This window comes from Falco rusticolus, chromosome 7 (assembly GCF_015220075.1).
Source record: "Falco rusticolus isolate bFalRus1 chromosome 7, bFalRus1.pri, whole genome shotgun sequence".
Classification (NCBI taxonomy): Eukaryota; Metazoa; Chordata; class Aves; order Falconiformes; family Falconidae; genus Falco; species Falco rusticolus.
The window spans coordinates 21,756,045-21,774,684 of NC_051193.1; the positions used below are offsets into that span (position 1 = coordinate 21,756,045).

Sequence of the window (18,640 nt, forward strand, 5' to 3'; positions counted from 1 at the left end):
GTGGACACCTGTATACAGATGAACAAGTGTGATATTCAGGAAACCACATTACAACTGCACTACATCCAGTTTCACCATGTGAAGTTTTAAACAAATTTAAACGAACAGACACCTTCCCATTTGGAAAATTTATGAGCAAATTTCACCAGTGATAGAAAACAAATTTATAACCACATCTGTGTCCTTAAGGAAAATGTGAAAAGGCTACTTATTATGGCAGTGCTTTGAATAATGTGTTTTTATGTTGTATTAGAAACCTCTCCACAGTGCTAGAAGCCTACCTGGTTCTGCAGAACTGAATGATTGCCATATTACTATTAACTGCACATTAAAAAGACAAATTACAAATAAAAGTGTAACCTCTAGAAGGAGGCGAATAGACTACTTAGTCCTTATTAAAGGCTGCTGGAAGTCATGCAGAACAGCTTCATGATATGATTTAAATCTAAAGTATGTTTTAAATTTAAATTACCTTATTTAAAGGTATTAAAAAATTCAAATGTCTTAATTTTAAGATAGCTTAATTATTCCCTAAATCTTTTTGGTTTATGTCTATAGCTTTTTTCTCAATAATGTCCAGCAGTTACAGGCCTCTCTGCTTAAAACAAAATATATTAGAAAAGTATGAAAAAGCAATGCAAGTCAAAAGCAATGTGTTTACAGAGAAAACATTAAATTGGAAAACGCTAATGTAGAAATACTTTTCTGGAGAAATATCACATAGATATGTCAGCATTACACAAAAAACTTCAGCTGCTAACATATATACTTAAATGTGGTTGCAACAGTGCATGAGATGGACTAAAACCAAGTTTCTCTGTGCTGGTCTGGCCAAGATATGCTGAAAAAATGCTTACAACAGATCAGAATGTATACCAAAAGAAAGAATACTGCTTCCTCTTCTGCCCCCACCCCCATTTAGCTATTTCTTATAAAGTTTTAATATGTAACATACTGCAAAATCTTTTTGTAGAGCACCACAGACCTGTAGCATGCAGGTAGCAGGGAGAGCTGGAGTCTTTCATATAAATCAAACCATGTAACTCCACTGACCAGTAGTGGTATAGTTGTCACTTGATAAGGGCTAACCAGAGAGAGATCACTACAGCATCCCAAAGATGGTGAAGCGCTGCCTGTACAGCACAGCCTCTGCGAGTACAGCTATGCCAAAACTGTTGCCCTCGTCCCCAGCACTCACTGTCTCCAGCACGACAAGCTGTAGCTTGACAGAGGAAAAATTTTAAGGAAAAAAAAAGTAAAATGCTGGTGTTGCTACACTCTTCCCTCAAACACATGATAAACTGATAAATGCTCCCTTCTGCTGGCGTAGCTGCATCCACACCAGCAGTTCAGCCTGCAGTATCACAGTATCAGTGACAGAGTGTGAATTTTGCATTTCCTGTGCCAGCCAACCACCCAGGTATCCCAGGGACACGGCTGCACGGAGCCAGCCTTACAAAAGGACACCTAGAGCAGATGCTGGAGAAGAAGGAGGAAAACTGTTCAGGCACAGCTACTGCTTCCTCCTCCGACACTGACAGAGGGAAAAATGCCAGATTTCTGCCTACCCCTTCCTTGTGTAGGAAGTTAACACCTAAAAAGTCAACCCTTGAAGCAACTTCCATGCCACTTCAGTGGCCTGGTGCTGCTCACTTACTCCTCAGGCAGGGAATTAACAGGTCAACTCTCCTGCATGTCCTGCTGCCTTCTGTCCTCGCGATTTGAAGCTCACTGCCTCTCTGCCTAAACCTCCATGCAGTACGGTCCGCAAGCACTTCCATGACTTCTCAACCTGATCGTGATCTGAGGAGGCCCCAGGGGGCAACACTACTGATGTACCAACACACAATCTTGTTTCTGATTTCCATGTAGGGAAATGAAAGCTACAGAAACATGAACAGAGTCCAGAAGAAGTACAGTGCTTGCTCTGACATCATACCATTACTCTGACCCCTCCCAAATACATATTATAATAACATGTGATGTCTTAATTAAGCTATTGCTCATACACAGTGAGATAGTCTTTTTGTCTTATGCACGTGTCATATCTGCAATAATTTCATTATAGCTTTAGACTTTTTACATTACAAATACCATAAATGTAGAAGAGTAGTTACCATACAAATTGTCTTGGAACATTATGACAGTAAGATTAGAGTAAGTGGTTAGAAATAACATACTGTTGTAACTAAAATATGCTCAACCTGTAAGGGAGGAGGGACTGATAAACAAGACAGGAATTCATGAGACAGAGTAACATGAATCCAGGATTTAATATGTACCTCTGCAAAGTCACCACTTGACTACTTTTTAAAGCAATTTCTCTTACAAACAAAAAAATAGCTGGTAGTAGTCTCTAATACGACATTTAGTGCTTTTCAGAACAGCCCAAAATCTGTCCCAAGACTATCTACCAGGAAATAAATGTAGCCCTTCAGTCACTGACAAGGTTTTGAAGAAGGAACTGCACAGCTGCCTAAGAAGTTAATTTCAGAGAACAACAACAAAAGATATCTTAGTGGAAACTACCAATCCCAAACTCTTCCCCTTGATTTAAGGCACCAGGGAAAACAACATAAACCTTTTCAAGGGAAGCTTGGAACTTATCTCACCATTTATGTTACAAAATGCATTTGCTTCATAAAGCCTCCTCACAGCACCCCACCATTATATCACAATTTTTTATTTTTTTTTTTTTAATATTTGCACTGTTCCTGGACCATAAAAACAGGCTTTCATTTTAATCTCCTTAACACACTGTGGGAAAGGGCTTCTAATTTCACAGCACTGAGATAAGACAAATAATTCATATAACACATTAGCACAACATCTATGGCGAAAGCATTTAGTCAGAGCTCATTGGAAACAATAGGGTGCTGAAGCAGATCCATGAGACGCAACTGTCTTGAGACCACACCATGCACTAAAATATATTTCATCACATTCTATAGTAAAGACAAGATCACAGAATATTAATATATGAATTGTCCAGAGGCAGTAAGGCAGTGAATTCCCCTCCCCTCAGTAGATACTGTAGCTTCCCCCACTACTCCAGTCCTTTTCTAAATGCTTTATTTTTTCAGGCTGTTCTCTAAATCAGTCTTTTTTTTTTTTTTTTTCTTGTGCCCTTTCATTACACTTCTTCCTTAAGTGCTACATCTTTCTTTTACCGTTCGTTACCCAAAACTACCCTGCTCCCCCTTTGGCTTCATTACTTCCTTTCTGGGTTTGTTTTTACATTTTCTATTGCTGCCTTTCCAGAGCCGAGTTTGCTTCCAGTGTGCATTCTGCTTGTGCAGAGAAAAGCAGTGCAACAAAATATTTTCAGTATATTGGCACAAGTCCCCATCTCACCACTTGTGATCATTTGCTCTCAAATCCCTGAAGACTTTCTGCTTTGAACCTCTGCTGTGGAAAAGCAAAGAAAGGATGCATGGAAGAAATTCAGAGGAGACTTGCCAATTGCAGAGATCTGTGACAAGCCATTTCTACAGTCTCTGAACAGGGCTGAAAACAACAGGAAGGTGGACTTGGGAATGCCAGTCAGCCATCTCAGCACATGGCTGGAGCAGAGAAGCCCAATGCCAGGACTAAATGCAGCCTGCTTAATGGAAGCTTGTGGCTGTCTGTAAACCTAGCTGCTCTGTTGATCCCAGCTTCATCCAGAATCTTTTGTCCTTGTCCCCTCTAAGGTGAACGTTGTATGGGGGCGCATTCTTTGGAGAACTGAAACCAAGTGTTTTAGTGACGGAACCCCTTGAGCCTGTTTCTAAGAGATACAAGCACTTCTGTGGAAAGTAAATTACTTGCTAGAATTTTGGAAGGATTTTGCTTCCCTTTAAAATTAAAAAAAAATAAATCTTTCCTTGTTCTTTTGCATAGCCTTGGATATTACACTGCTAGTCACACTAGGGCATCTCAGGGACACTGCTGACCCGGCATAGCAATTTCAGTGGAGTATTATTATAGTCAAAAAAATAAGCAACTGCAACTTCTCATGAACTAGAACCAGGAATGTCTAAAAAGAGGCAAAGTGGTATAGTTTAATTTACCCAGAAAACAAAAAAGGGAAGATAATTCAGTTATGGTCAAACCTTGTTAGAAGCAGCCAAGACAACATAAAAGGATTTTGCCAACTAGCCAAAATCTAGAGAGATAAATACCAATAAGCCAGGTCACAAGAGCCAGCTTTCTAGATTTTCTGCATGTAAGTTCCTATGATTTGTTCCCTTTTCCCTCCCTTCTTCTCTCCATCAGGAAACGAAAAAGACTTCTTGATTGTTATATGAATAAAGCTAGGATTTCAGCAATTACAAAATAAAATTAATCTTAGCAAACACATTCCATATACAGTGACAGACAAGTGCAACTCAGGTTCTGTACATGGAAGAAATTATTGCTCATCTCCCAACAGCTGTTCTTAAGTAATGATACAGATTCTTCTCCAGCAACAGAACCACAGTATGATCCTGCAAGAAAAATTATAGTAGTGTAACAATATATCTGCCAAAGTGACTACAACCACTCAACCAGCCCTACCTACCCTGAAAACAACCGTTAATTCACCTTTTTTCCAAAGCCATTTTCATTGGTATTAAGTTTCATCTTTTTTCTTAAACAATTTCACAGTGCAGTTCTTCATCACTAGCAGTCCTCCCTTGATCTTCACTAAACCTACCCCCCTAGCTCTGTACAGTGAAGTAGTATCACTGAAATCAGCAGAATCATTCATGACACTTAGTATTAAACACACATATAAACTGTCACAGGACCAAGCCTTGTACCAGAAGAGCAGAACTCTTCAATAGCCAAGGGTAGCTTTCACGCCACTAACGTATGACAGGCCTTAATCTCATCTCTTGCAGATTCATGTTCATGAAAATCAAATTACTTCAGTTTTTAAAAACACACCTGATTTTAGCAGAAAATAATACACCATTACAAATGTCAAGAGTATTGAACGGTAATGAAATCTGTAGAAATTACTTACCAGCTTGTTTTTTAAAGACTCTCAAAGTGTAAAGACTGGCTGGCCATTGTCAGATGGGCAGAAATGCTTAGGGACTGAAAGCACAGCACCAATACACATTGCTTCATCCATTACTCCTCCAAGCACCAGCCCTGGAAACAGTTGCTTTTCTGCTTTTGCTAACAGACTTACTTTTACATTTATTATCTCAGAAATACTATGACTCAACGTCAGATGTTAACAGTTCAGAGTATATTTCATTAGAATTTTTAAAAGGCCTCTCTGTAACAACTCAGGCAGTAAAGGACCCTTCCTAACTTCTATAGTGACAACACAAATGACTAACAAAACTTCTCTTGAAGATTACACAAATGAAGTATGACGCAGAGAAAGAAGAGGGTTTTGAAATGCCCTAGTTTCCTTTAAGATTGGTTTCATTTTATTTTATTTTTTAATATACATAGGATTTAGAAGACGCTTTATGCTGACAGTTTTTGACTTCAAGTAAAGTATTAACAAAAGCTGTATTTTAGCCTGTCTTATCAAATTTCAAGACTTCTTTCAAAGGAATTGTTTAAACCTTACCTTTCCACCCTTAGTTAACAGATGTAATGCAGCACAGCCCTCTAACTGATTTACATTTGGTACAGACTTCGGCAAAGTCATCTATCAGTTCATAAAAAAGACATTTTTTCCCACCTCCACCGTTGAAGAGAAACTATGAGGGGAAATCCTACTTTAAAGTATTCTCACACTTCCATGACAGGAAGAAAATAAAACCTACCATCTGTATTTCACAAGCCTTGGCTTTATCCTTGACTGTATCTAACAGACCTTGCTTCAGTGCCAAAATAGTCAAGTCAAGCTCTACTAATACATTATTTAAGTCTTGGTGTCTACAGTTTTGCATATATATGTATTTCAAAAGTGTATGGCATACACTTTTACATAACTATGGAAAAAGTTCCTCTCTCACGTGTGAGGAGCTGGCAATGCTATTAGATGCATACCTGATAGCACTTATGCCAAATGGTCTACACCACTGGGTTTCGGGGATTTTTTTTCCTTTTTTTTTTTTTTTTTTTTTTTAATTCTTTCAGCCATCATTTCAAAACCAGCTGCAGACTTCTTGGCCATATATTCGCCATTCTTCATGCAAACAGCCTCTTTGGACAGCATGCTCTTTCTAAGGATTTTTATGCAAGCAATAAAATAAAAGTGTGAGGGGCTCTGCTCAACCTCTTCGTAGGATGAGTTGAGGAGTTTTAATTTCCATTGCTTCTGTATATTAAACACTTTCAATCCATTTGAACAGTTGCAGAACTAAAGCACACAGACATATTGTCGATTAATGCTGTAAATATCCCACGGTCTATACAAAATGAAACATTTAAAAAGAACAGCAGCACCACAGTTTTTCACTCCGTGATCACTAGACCTGCCTCATTAATCTCATGTACCCATGTGAGGTAAATACATAGTACGACTACAAACCAAAAATCAATAAAACCTTTAAAAAGGTTTAATTTGATTCTACAAGGGAGGTTATCATAATCCGACTCTGCTTTCTTACATTCTGCTAGCAATTTCTCTCAGCTCAGTTTCAACTGCTAACTTTCTTCTCCATCTCGCTATCTATCATGCTGTTATAATGCCAGCTCAAATGCTGTTTGTAACAGCACAGCAATTTCTCATAAGTTGCCAGCTTCATAGTGTGTTCCTTTAGAAGTGCATGGAAATTATTAGATTAAATTACAAATGAAAGACTCCACAGTTGGTCATGACTACTGGAACATTTATGTACATTCAGTTGATCATGAATTTTAACTTTTATTCCTTTGCATCTTTTACGGGTCTTCTGTTTATATTCTGTTTTGCCAGATTATATGGGAAGTGCAATTGAAGACAACTTGAAAAGAGCTATACATTTTCCCCATACTCCCCAAGATCCTCAAAAGAAAAGACTGTGACACCCACCTCCTCCATTCCCTACTGGCTCAGTGCCAACAGATGCCCTACAACCATTTTTAAAACCTCTGCTAATATGAGCACATCTCATACATGGCAGTGCAACTCACGATTTAAAAAACACAGCTGTACAGGAATCTGCTCTACAAAGCAAGACCTACAACCACCCAGTTGCTCCCCCCTGGTTTGCAAGATTTCACATACCAGCATGGGACCAAACAATTAATACATCTAAAATTACCTGAAGAAAACATTGATCATACCGCAACTGGTGATCACAATAGGGTAAGCAGCAGGATCTTCGATTATCTCACTGCTGGGGGTATCATTTTCAGGAAGGTATTTCAAACCAATTTCTTGACCATACACTGCCACTGAAAATATCTAGTAATTTTCTAAAGGAATAGAGCTGTTTGACCCAATTCCGATGCAGATAATTATATTATCTGTACCTAAAATCCCTCTGAGTGTTTCAATCAGGTATGGTATTCTTCACTTTCTGTTCTGATCTGCTTAGCATGGCTGAGCGCCATTAAACAGCTGTCAGATTCCACACAAGAAGTGGCTGGATTTCAGTAATAAGCAAAATGGTTCCTGATAGTGTTTAAAACACCTGGGGATCCTTCCAAATGAACAGTGCAATGAGGCTAAACTATAAGATTAAACTGCTGTAAAATAAGCCCCACAATTTCTTCATAAAAGTACACGCCCTAATACATTTAGTCTCTGAAAAGCTCAGCTGTTGCCAAGAATGAAACATACCTCGATGAAGCTTCAGATATGAGCATGAAGAATAATTCACAAACTTTACGTTCAAGAAAATTAGAAAATTCACTCCTCGTGACATACAGCCCAAGCTATTCTCCTGTTTCTATCAGCACAGACCATCTACAACAGATATGGTCAAGTGCTAAAGCATGAGTCAGAGGACAGAGATCAGCATGTGCGTTCAGCTATCACAGAACACAATGCCAGCCTCTTCATTTGCAGTCCAAGGAGATTTTATAACCAACATTTAAAGAAGAAAGCAAACTAACTGATCATGAAGACGGTTAGGTAGGAGTGAGAGGAGGCTTTCAAACCATCAGAACAGCAAGGCTGTAGAAGAGCCTCCCACCAGAACACCGGGGCCAAAAATCCTAACAACCCTTAAAAGTTTGTTCCGTTTATGAGATTAATTGTGTATCATGGATCTAGTGATGGCAGAGGATTTAGACTCTGCTCTGCAGTGCCCTCCTATACCTATATACAAGAATCTGTGCTGGTAAGGAGGTGTGAATTGTCTGCCAGCTGTGGATATATATAATCTTAATACCAGGGGTCCTCAAACTTTTTAAACAGGGGGCCGGCGCACAGATGAAGTGGCAGGCAGTCATCTGCAGCTGCTTGGTTTCCCCCCACAACCCGCGGGGGGGAGGGGGGGGGCGGCGGATTCTGTAAATACCTGGGGGGCGGAGATTGAGGACCCTGGACCCATATGCAGCCCGCGGGCTGTAGTTTGAGGACCCCTGCTTAATACCAACAGCTTGGTAAAAAACATTTCCAGAAGAGATTTTCAGGGCTACAAAGACTGTCTTCAGCAATAGGTGGAACACAAGATACTTGAAAAAAGAAATGAGAGGAAGAGAAAACAAGACAGCAGAAATCTGCCCATGAAATGTGGAACCTTCCATACATCCAAAAGTTTCTCTGACACCTTACCTGTAGGAACTTCCTCTTCTACCAAAGCCATGGAAGTTCAGAAAACTACAGAATGTCCATAGTGAGCTCAGGTCCAGGTGTAAGTTTACCGTGACAGAGAAAAAAAATCAGCTCCACTTGAGAAGCTGCCACTGCATCTCCATCACAACATCCTGCCCCCAGGACCTGAGATGGCAGGAACTCTTTGATGGTACAGGTGCCTGTATCTAAAAGGTTTAGGGTGGACAGACGGCTGAGGAGGTGAAACTGCCATGCAGTACAGGAATGGAAGGCCCTAAGCCAAGTGTATTGCTCCATTCTGACAGCTCCCTGTAAACTGCCTGGTTCTGGTATTCCCCTTTCCCCTTCCCCTGCCTCCCACAGCGGTACTGCTGCCCCCAGCTGCAGCCCCCCTGCTTCATGTTAAGAAGCACAGAGCCTGTAAACAAGCCTTACCCTACGCAGGACCCAGAATTGCCAGTGCATTTAGATATAACCCCCAATTTCAATTTTATTTATTTTTTTTACACTTGCTCCTACAACTGTGTGTCACTGAAAACATGCTCTTAAAAATATTTAAGTAGAGAATAGATCACTTGTTCATAAATTAATTTCAAGAGTGATACAGATATCACAGTAATTTAGAACTAGGTTGGGGTTTTTTTCCCCTCTTTTTTTTCACTGGGATGCTCTCATATTAAATCCACTGACATAAATCACTGACGTTCCAGATCTCTCCCAGCACACATTTTTGTAGCTTAAAAAACAAATACCAGAACGGGTAAGGGGGAGAGAAAAAAAAAAAAAAAATCAGACAACTTCCCAAAGCTGAATTTGCCCTTTCTATTCAAATGCAGTCCTATACCCAAAACTGAAATTGTCACACAGCCCATTAATCTCCATTACAAAACATGTTCTTTATTTAATAAAATTACAGCATTTGGTTGAATGATAACAGTATTTACATACTGGTTTATGAGCTCCTGAGATGTTTCTCAAGCAAATAAAATAAGAGAATAGGTTACGGTTTACTGAAATAAAAGAAGTGCATTGTTCCTAAGAGAACAACATACTGCTGCTATTATTGCTCCTATGCTACAAACATTTAAAACAATGTTGTCCTTTAAAGGATTCATAGCACATATCATTTACCAAAATAGGACTAAATCAGTGGTGCATACAGAATAGCCCTCAATTATGACAAAGGCAATCCAAAGAATCTACAGAAAACATCCAAATTTACAAAATTCCAAGTCCTCCTGAAAATAACACAGAAAATTTTGTACCACAACTATGCTCTGTGGAATAGTCTAAATCCAGAAATAGAAAAAATCTAGCGATAAAGAATTTTTTTGGAAAGAAAAGAACACTACAAACCTACTGATGTCACTATTTATGATGTCACATCCGTATTTGTGGAACATCACCCAAATTGAAACAAAACACAAAAAGCAAGCCCCCTCCCAATCTACCCGTAGAGAAAAGATCAGGCTGAATAGATGACATGGTAATAAATTCCAAAGGCATTCTGGAAAATAGCAGATACTCTCAGTACTTCAACAGCAAGAAAACAAAAACAAGTACCTACATAGCTGCAGCTTTCTATTATTAAATACAAAGCATCATAAAAATATCTACACACAGCATCTTCCAATGGCGTAGGGGCTGCCTTTAAATTTTTTTTGCCAAGACATTCTTTCGATTGACTTATCACTGAGGCATCAGTTCCAAAAAAACTGAGCAATTTTTTTATCAGATTAAAAAGCTTTTAATATACTTTTCATTTCTAATGAGACAATAGTTCTCTATTAAAATACAGTTTGTACATTTATGACTATTTCTAAGGGGAGTAGTAGAACATTAAGCCTTAGACTGCAGCATGGGGGAACTCCATGGATGTCAAAGCCTGCAAAGTGAAATGAATGGCATTTAACAGCCACAGTCCAGGGCCAGAGCTGGTGAGTGAAGCATTCCGTCTACTAACCATGGCAAACCACAAACCCTTGTTGCAGAACACACACAGACTGAAATTCAACCTGCTGGACAGTGAATGCTCTTAGGAAAATCTTAAAAATTAGTGTCAGCAGTAAAAATATCTTTTCGAGGGAAAAACTGGGGGGCTGGGGTGGGGGGTGTGGGGGGTGGGGGTGGTGTCCATTTCCTGCTTTTTGCATGTAAGGTGTCAATTTTCTAATGATCAGTTGTGATATCAGACCACAGGTAACTTTCCAAAACATGCAGGTATGCATGCATGCTCCAATATACTAAATAAGCCAGGTAAAAATTCTCCATTTGAAAGCTGCTTTTGTTAAGTCCTGAATTTATGTTTTCAGTTAAGTGTTCTACAGAGCAACACAAACAGCATAATCTTAGCAAAATAAAAATCAAGTTATGTAAGGATCTGGTGCTCCAAACATGTTTGTATACCAAGGAATAGGGCATTTTAAAATGCTAGCGTTATAATAACTGGAGCCTCACTTGAAGATTTATTCCACAGCAAACTTTCCCCACTTCTTCATCAACAGCCCTTTCTTCATTTTTGTTTTCTTCATTCCCTACGTAAACTGGTTATTACAAGCTGTGAAGTACTGAAGCAACTTTGCAGCAGGTGCAGCTATGAAAATAAAGGATATGAAGCATATTTCTAGTGTTTTGAAAGGTTTGCTACTTAAAACAATAAGAATTTTTACAGTTAGAGGGGTGTGTGCACACGTACGTAGCCCTAAGTATCTATGTATCTGTATCACCCCTCTGCATAGACTGCACGAGAGTCCAGGTCTGCCAGCTTACAACACGCTGCAGAATCATGACCCAAACAGGTAAATTCTCGAACCAAATATACCACTGACCATATGAGCTTACAAGGTAACTGTTTTAAAAATAATTTCACCTATACTGGTCACCCATTAAGGTCACTCTGTTGCCGTAAGAAATAAAGGACCATATGAAAAAAAAAAAAAAAAAAAGAGCAAGAAGTCAAATTCTATTTCAATAGCTCTAAAAAATAGAAAAGAAAAAAGAAAATGAAAATAAGCTACAAGTCTGCTGGGACACTGAACACCTAATCCATCAAGTCCCGATTTCAAGGAGGCCAAAATGTTAATATCGTCATGTTTTCCTGCACGGTTCTGTATCTTCAGGTTTTAACTACTGGAAAGGCGTGATCTGCTGGTGCGTAGTGTGTAGGTCAATTTATTTCCAATACGCTAATTTATGCAACATTAGCACAGAATGCCAGCTCCAGTTCTCTTACTGCTCGCACTCTAGGAGCAGACTTGTATTTTCTGCCAACTCCATTACATCATCCGAAAACCCAAACATTTCTCTTTTTTTTCCGGATCCCCGCCACTCTCCCCTCGCCGCCCCCCTCCCCAGCCCGGGGGCGCGCGGCACAGGGCGCCTCCATCCCTGCCCTTGGCGCGCGCGCTCCGCCTGTTACATAACCCAGCGCCCGCTGCCGCGCGGCGACCGCCAGCCCGGGCGAGCGGCAGCGCGTGCCTGCGAGCGCCCGAACCCCGCTCCTGCCGGATTGAATCCGGGGGGGGGGGGGGGGGGAGGGACATGTGGGTCAGCGGGTTAGCAGTGCCACAGCCGAAACATTTCGGGACCGCCGAGCGCGCACCCTCACCGCCGGGGCCGCCCCCCCAGCTCCTTTCGCATCCATACAGAAACGGCATCCCAGCGTTACATAACCGATGGGACCCCAAAGTCCATCCCCCGCCCCCCCCGGAGCCGGTGCCTGCTCCCTGCTGCCGGCCCCGCTGCCCGGCGGCACCATCTGCGCGAGCCGGCGGAGCCCTCGGCCGGGAGGGGGGGCGGGGGGCGTTGTGTAACACCCGCCAACTACGGCCGCTCCGCCAACGGCCAGAAAACTCCCCGACAAATTAAGGAAATTTTCTCCAGTGTTTCTGATTAACCTCGTTACATAAGGCGCTTGCATTCCAAATCCACTCTCGCAAGCGCTAAATATACCCCGCGCAGCGCAGCGCAGCGCTGCCCGCCTGCCTCGGCCCGGCCCGGCCCGCCGCCGCCCGCTCGCAAATCGCCTCTAATTAAACGTTGCGGCGTGTGTCAGCTCGATGGCTTTTACTGTACGCGGATTCCCTGAGTGGGAAGCTGCCTGGGAAGGGGGGGTGTGGCCAAAAGGGGAAAAATACTGTAAAACACAAGCCAACACATGATCAGCCATATTCCAACCTACAACCAAAAACCCCTCCGTCCGAGGAGCGCCGCTCTCCCCACCGCCGCGGCCGGGCATCGCCGCCCCGGGCCCGGCCGCCGCGGGGGGCTGGCTCCCGCCGGGCACGGACTTTTCTCCGCCCGTCATTTCTTCCAACAGCCGTGTGTATTATTACATAGCGTTATTTAATTAATTTTTACCCATCACCGAGTGATTTTACCGAGCGAAGCCTCTCTAGCGCGCTCCCCCTCTAGTCGGAGCAACGCTTCATAAATTATTTACATGTAATTAAAGCGGCAGCCTCCTCCCTCTCGCACGTCTCGGCAAACTCCGGCGGTGTTTGAAGCCGGCGCCCCTCACCGCTCCTGCGGCGGGAGCAGCGGCGAGAGCGCCCTGCCCGCTGCGCTGCGCCGCGCTCCGCCGGCGTTCAGCCCTCCCGCCGCCGGGGCTCGCCGGGGCTCGCCGCCCGCCCGGCCCGGGCACTGCCGAGCTGCCGCCAAACTTCGGCCGCGCCGAGCACCTTCCGCGCTGTCCCGCCCGGCGGAGGGACGCGACCTGCGGCGGCAGCGGGCGCGGCGGCCAGCGGCCGGGAAGGGGCTCGGTGGCTGGTTTGCGGCGTTTCGCTCGGGGGCCGAGGGGGAGCGAGGGAGAATCCACGGGGTCAGAGAGCCCCCTCTGCAAAGTTGCGCACCTTCAAGAAACAACGGCAGCTACGAGATCATCCGCTCCGCGAGGAAATAATTTTTAAGACACACTTAAATGAATTAAGTGAAAACAGCGCGCAAGAGAGTGAGTAAGACACCCGCAGACCGCAAATCTCCTGTTTAATCACGGATCCCCCATTCACAACAAGCCACAGCACACCAGTTGAGAAACTGTCAAAAGGAGACAGACGAGGGGGAGAAAAAAAAAGGGGGGGGGGAGGAAGGACACTGCAGCTTTAAAAGTTTGTTCCCTCGAATCCAAATACTCCCGCTGTTGCTTTATATATTTATAAAATTATGTAATTTCGGGGGCACAGTACCCATCCGGATGCCACAGGCAATAAACGAGAGAGATAGGCAAGCGCCCAGCACCGCTCGATATTTTCAATGCATTCGTCCCTCCTCCTGCAGCAATTAAAAGAAGCTATAAAAGTTTGCAAGGTTTTGCAGGGGGTAGAAGCGTGGCTTGTTTGCGTGCGCGGCTTCAACAAGCACAAACGATAAACCAGGGGATTAAATTGCTGCATTTCCCCCTTCTCTCTTACCCCCCTCTTCCTATTCCCACCCACCCCCCGATCCCACTCCCCCGGCCCCCTCCCCCTTCCCCAAGTCTCCCTACCTCTGCTGCTGCTGCTGGAGTAGCTCTGCCTGCGGACGGGAGCCGGCGCATCGCTTTTCCGGGCAGGCTCCAGGTTCACCGGGGTGTCCCTGGCGCCGGCGGCCGCCTCGGAGACGCTGCTGCCCGGCTCACTGGCTGCTGGATCGGGGGCTGCCGGAGCGGACTCCATGTTTTTCCCAATGTAGATCGCTTGGAGATGGCGAGCTCCTACACTCCCTCTATCTTCTGTTTCCAGCGCAACTCTATGGTAGGGAAGCAGAAGGGAGAGAGCGAGCGTGATCCAGATGGGATGTGAGCTTGCCTGGCTGTGACCACAAGCAGCGCTAGCGAGAGCTGCACACCCCCCCGCCCCCGCACCCCCCGCGCTCCGCCGCCCGCACCGCACCCCGCGCCCGCACCGCCGCCCTCCGGCGCGGCCCCGGGGCGCGGGACGGCGGCGGGCCCGGGCGGCGTGCGGGGCGCCCCCCGCCGCGCAGCGCAGGGGCCGGGCCGAGGCCGGGGCCGGAGGGGGCTGCGGACAGGCCGGCCTCCCGCCCGGGTGCGCGCCACGGCCCGGCGCTTTGGGGGCCGCGCAGCAAGGTCGGGGGCCCGCAGGCGCCCTGTCGCCGGGCCCCGGCCGCCGGGAAGCGCGGCCGAGCGCGCTGCCTTCCCCCCGCGACGCCGCCGGCTGAGGCGGCACCGGGAGATGCCAGCCGTATCACGCGTCTCCAGACCCGCATGTCTAGCAGCCGCGCAGCCAGAGACGGCAACCTTGCAGACAATACCTCTCGCAGGGAAGTATGCTTTGACACAGGACAAAAGGTGACTAGCAAGGTGCCGGAACCCCTCCGGCTCTGCTCCGAGCTCTGCCAGCGCTCTGGCGCTGTTCGTGGTCTCGGTAGCGGTCAGCTCCTTGGCCATTACCCGATTTTAAAATAAAGTAACAGCTGCCACGACCAGTGTGCTGAGGAACACATCCCTCTTGTATAACAGAGGCCATGTTACATGCAGCCCTGCTGCCTCCTGCACAGAAGCTGCTAAAGCTGGCTGCTCTGGCTGGAAGCGTGGCCTCAGTAGACCAAATCACGGTGTTTGTACTGATCGCAGCACAAGCTTTTTCCAAACGGCACTGGAAAGCAGTTGGTATGCCACTTTCTGCCAGCCGGGATGCTGCTATGGCTGTGGACACTGCTGGGGCCAGCACCTGATGAAACTCGCAGGTAAACCTTGGACAAATCCACACGCCGCTGTCTAATCACCACTAACTGTACTGCTCCACCACAAACGGTGGCTGCTCACAACCAGCTGTGAAACGTACCATGAGTCCTGTGTGCCCAGGAGCTTGTCCGCAAACTGGATTATGTCTTGCGCTGCTGACAGTCCCCTTAGCAGGAGGGTAGTCTTGGGTCAGTCAATTTGGAGGTCCTGAAGTTACGACTATCCGTGTCTGAAAAAAAGCCACGAGAGTTCTGATTATTTCTTGGCTGCCTACATCTGAGAGGAACAGGCAGAGACTGGGGAAGACAGGGTAGCACTAAGAAGGATTCTGCATTTATTTTCAGAGCCCAAATAAATTTGAGGAGGTCAGAGCTGGACTTGCAGACCTTGCCCACTGAGTACACCAGTGCCTCTTCTCGACGATTGCGCATTCGGTGGCGGCAGCCCTGGAAGCCCTGGGGTGTGGACACGAAAGGCCATCCTGTTTCTCACCGGTGACATGTGAAACCACCTCAAGCCTGACAGAAGCTGTTCCTAGACAGCAGGCTTGGAGGGGTGGTGAGGGAAAGTGGGAGAGGGAGGCAGGAGCACAGTTTGCTCCCAGTGCCTTATCTTGAGGCTGGGGGGAACATCCCATTACTGCACGGTACCGCATGCCAGCACAGACAGGTTCACAATCTTTTGGCGTGGTCTCGCCGGAATCTGCAGAAGGCAACAAGGTGGTCCTTGCCCAATGCAAGTTTGGTGGATTAAAGCTGCAATATCCTGCAAACTCTCTCCCTTTACTTTTCACTAATTGGCAGCCTCCAAATAGAAGCGAGAATTATGTGAGCTGTGGAAACTGAACTGCCTGTTATCCTGAAAGAAAGCTTATCCCTCCCTCTTCAGATCAGGGTTTAAGCAGGCTGACCAGGCAATGTGCGTTGGGAAACTTGCCCGGCTAATAAAAAAGGACTTCATTCCTCAAAGCTGCCAAACCACTGCCTTTCACCAGCACTGGGAACAATTGGACTACTTGCCACAGTAAGGATTATTCACGTGAGTGTTTTGCAGGACTGTTTTTAGTATTGCAGATACTTCAGATTATCAGTGTGGGGTGTTTGTTGTTGTGGTTTTTTTTTTTTTTCTCTTCTCCTTTTATCTGTTAAAGGCTGCTGAGATTTAGCATACCTACCATAGCTATACAATTGTCATTTGGTGTATATTTCCCCTCATTTTCTAAAACCAAACAATTTATTTTCTTAGAAGAGAAAGAAGGGAAAGAAACACTGAAGGCTACAATAGGACAACATACAGTAGAACTTTGGTTTCCAGAAGAAATTAGGGGGGGATTTACTCTTCTGTGATTTCCCAAGTGCCTAGAACATCTGATGCAATGGAGAAAAATTAATTTTATGTTGTTAAACAACATCTCTCTCATAAGTCACCAGCAATGAGAACCAGCTAATGCAGGACAGACTTGTAGCATGTTTGTAGAGGCAACAACCTAAGAGTTTTTGTAGCACCTACATAAGGGAAGATATAAAGGAGCTTCACTCTTCTGCAGAAAGAGAGGGTGCTCAAAAAACCTGAAAGCACCATGAGAAAAAAAAACAAAACCAGGGTAACAGTGCACTTGAGCTTTATGTAGCGGAGTAAACCCAACATGACTTCTGTCAAGCTCCCTATATGAATCTGCTCTGCTGAGACATTTCCCAGGCACAGAAAAGGTCTTCCTCGTTCTTTCGTCTTTTATTTCCAGCTTCCAACCCATACCAAAATGGTTCATTAACTTTGATCACTTAGCTTGTTTAAACAAGTGAGATGGCATTAACAGCAGACAGGTATGCTGAGAAACTTGAGGAGATATGTTTGGTTAGATTAAAAAGGGCTTTAGAATTTGCTGCAGACATTACCTGGAACGGATCCCACCAAAAGTAACAGTAATGGAAAAAAAAGGTAAAAAGGTAAGAGTATCACCAAACATTTCCAGTTGATTTTGTTGATTTCATGTAGATACAAATAATAATAATATTTTTTAAAATTTTAATTGGAAAAAAATTATCACACAAATCTGTGATTCTGGAGTAGACAAGACATTGAGGATCATATGGACACTTTTTCAGAGCACCAACACAGCGACAGAATAAGCGGCAGAAAAGCTATAATGCACAAAACCGTCAATGACAGAAAGCACACTCTCATGAGGGACAGGCACAAGCTACACAGAACACATACACACACACACAAGAAAATCACAGTTCACAAGGGAACAGTACACCACCACATTGCTGTAGGGTTCATGGTCCGTTAATATGTAAGGGGTTTTTGAATTTGAGGTGGTCCGTAATGGTCTTCTATATACACAGCTAATACAGCTGTTGAAATACCCCACTTTAAAAAGAATGCCAAAGTACATTCCTGACCCAGAAAGTATATAGAATCACAGAGTATCTTGAGTTGGAAGGGACCCATAGGGATCATTAATTCCAACTCCCTGCTCCTTGCAGGACTACCTAGAACTAAATCATGTGACTAAAAGCATCATCCAGGCTCTCTTATACAATAGCCCACATTCCTGCCTGTGGATCCAGGCTCCAGTGACCTCTGGCCACACCCTGCACACATCAAAGGGAACTGTCAAACGTTCCTAGGAAGCTTTGTTAGCTCCAGTCTAGCAGTTGTAGAGAATGTACTGCTGCAGAGCTGAATAATGACGAGGGCAAAGCTTGGATAACATAGCACAAAAAAGAACTAGCGAGGTATTTTGGTGCTGGTGGCATTTCCTGTTTTAGGTGTTCCCTTGTGACATTCCCCCAAGTTCTTCCAGTTACAGCTCCTCCTCCTGTACAACAAGGTGCCAGGGTTAAGGCGCATTTGCTTCCACTGGACATATTCCCTTGTCTGTGGTTTTGATGTCTTTGCAGGAAAAGAAAAAGTAAAAGGTCATAGGTTGAGGACATTCAGAAGAGCAGGTTTCAGAGCCGTGCAAGTAGTAGGACATCCACTAGGTCTTCAGTGGAGTCAGGTTGCACAATTCTGATTTATAGACCGATCTTGAAAGGAGAATTTAAATTGTATGCATCTATTCTTTGTAACCATATTCTGTGGTGTATCTTTTTAATGGTTTACAAAGCTTTAGTTAATTGAATTTTACAGTAGGACAAGAAGCTGCTTCCAGTTGAAACATACAGCCTATAATACCTGAGATCAACCTTAAAGTTATGCACCCCATTAAGCTTCAGCAAAAACAGGCAGACTAGTAAACTACATGTATAGAACCTGAATTAGTAACTGAACCTGTATATATTTGGCAGTAACTAAACTAAATACTACTTTGACAG

General features: G+C 44.4%; 1 protein-coding gene across 2 annotated transcripts in view; it reads right to left on the minus strand.

The window, feature by feature from the left end:
• The window catches only part of RORA (RAR related orphan receptor A), a 384,491-nt gene extending 370,091 nt beyond the window's left edge, over positions 1-14,400 (minus strand). The window contains exon 1 of one of the 2 annotated variants that reach the window (XM_037394020.1): positions 14,121-14,400. In XM_037394020.1, coding sequence (XP_037249917.1) covers positions 14,121-14,289 — 169 coding nt within the window. In that variant the 5' untranslated portion in view covers positions 14,290-14,400. The remainder of the gene's footprint in view (positions 1-14,120) is intronic. The other variant, XM_037394019.1, reaches the window with a different exon arrangement.
• Positions 14,401-18,640: the final 4,240 nt, after the last annotated feature.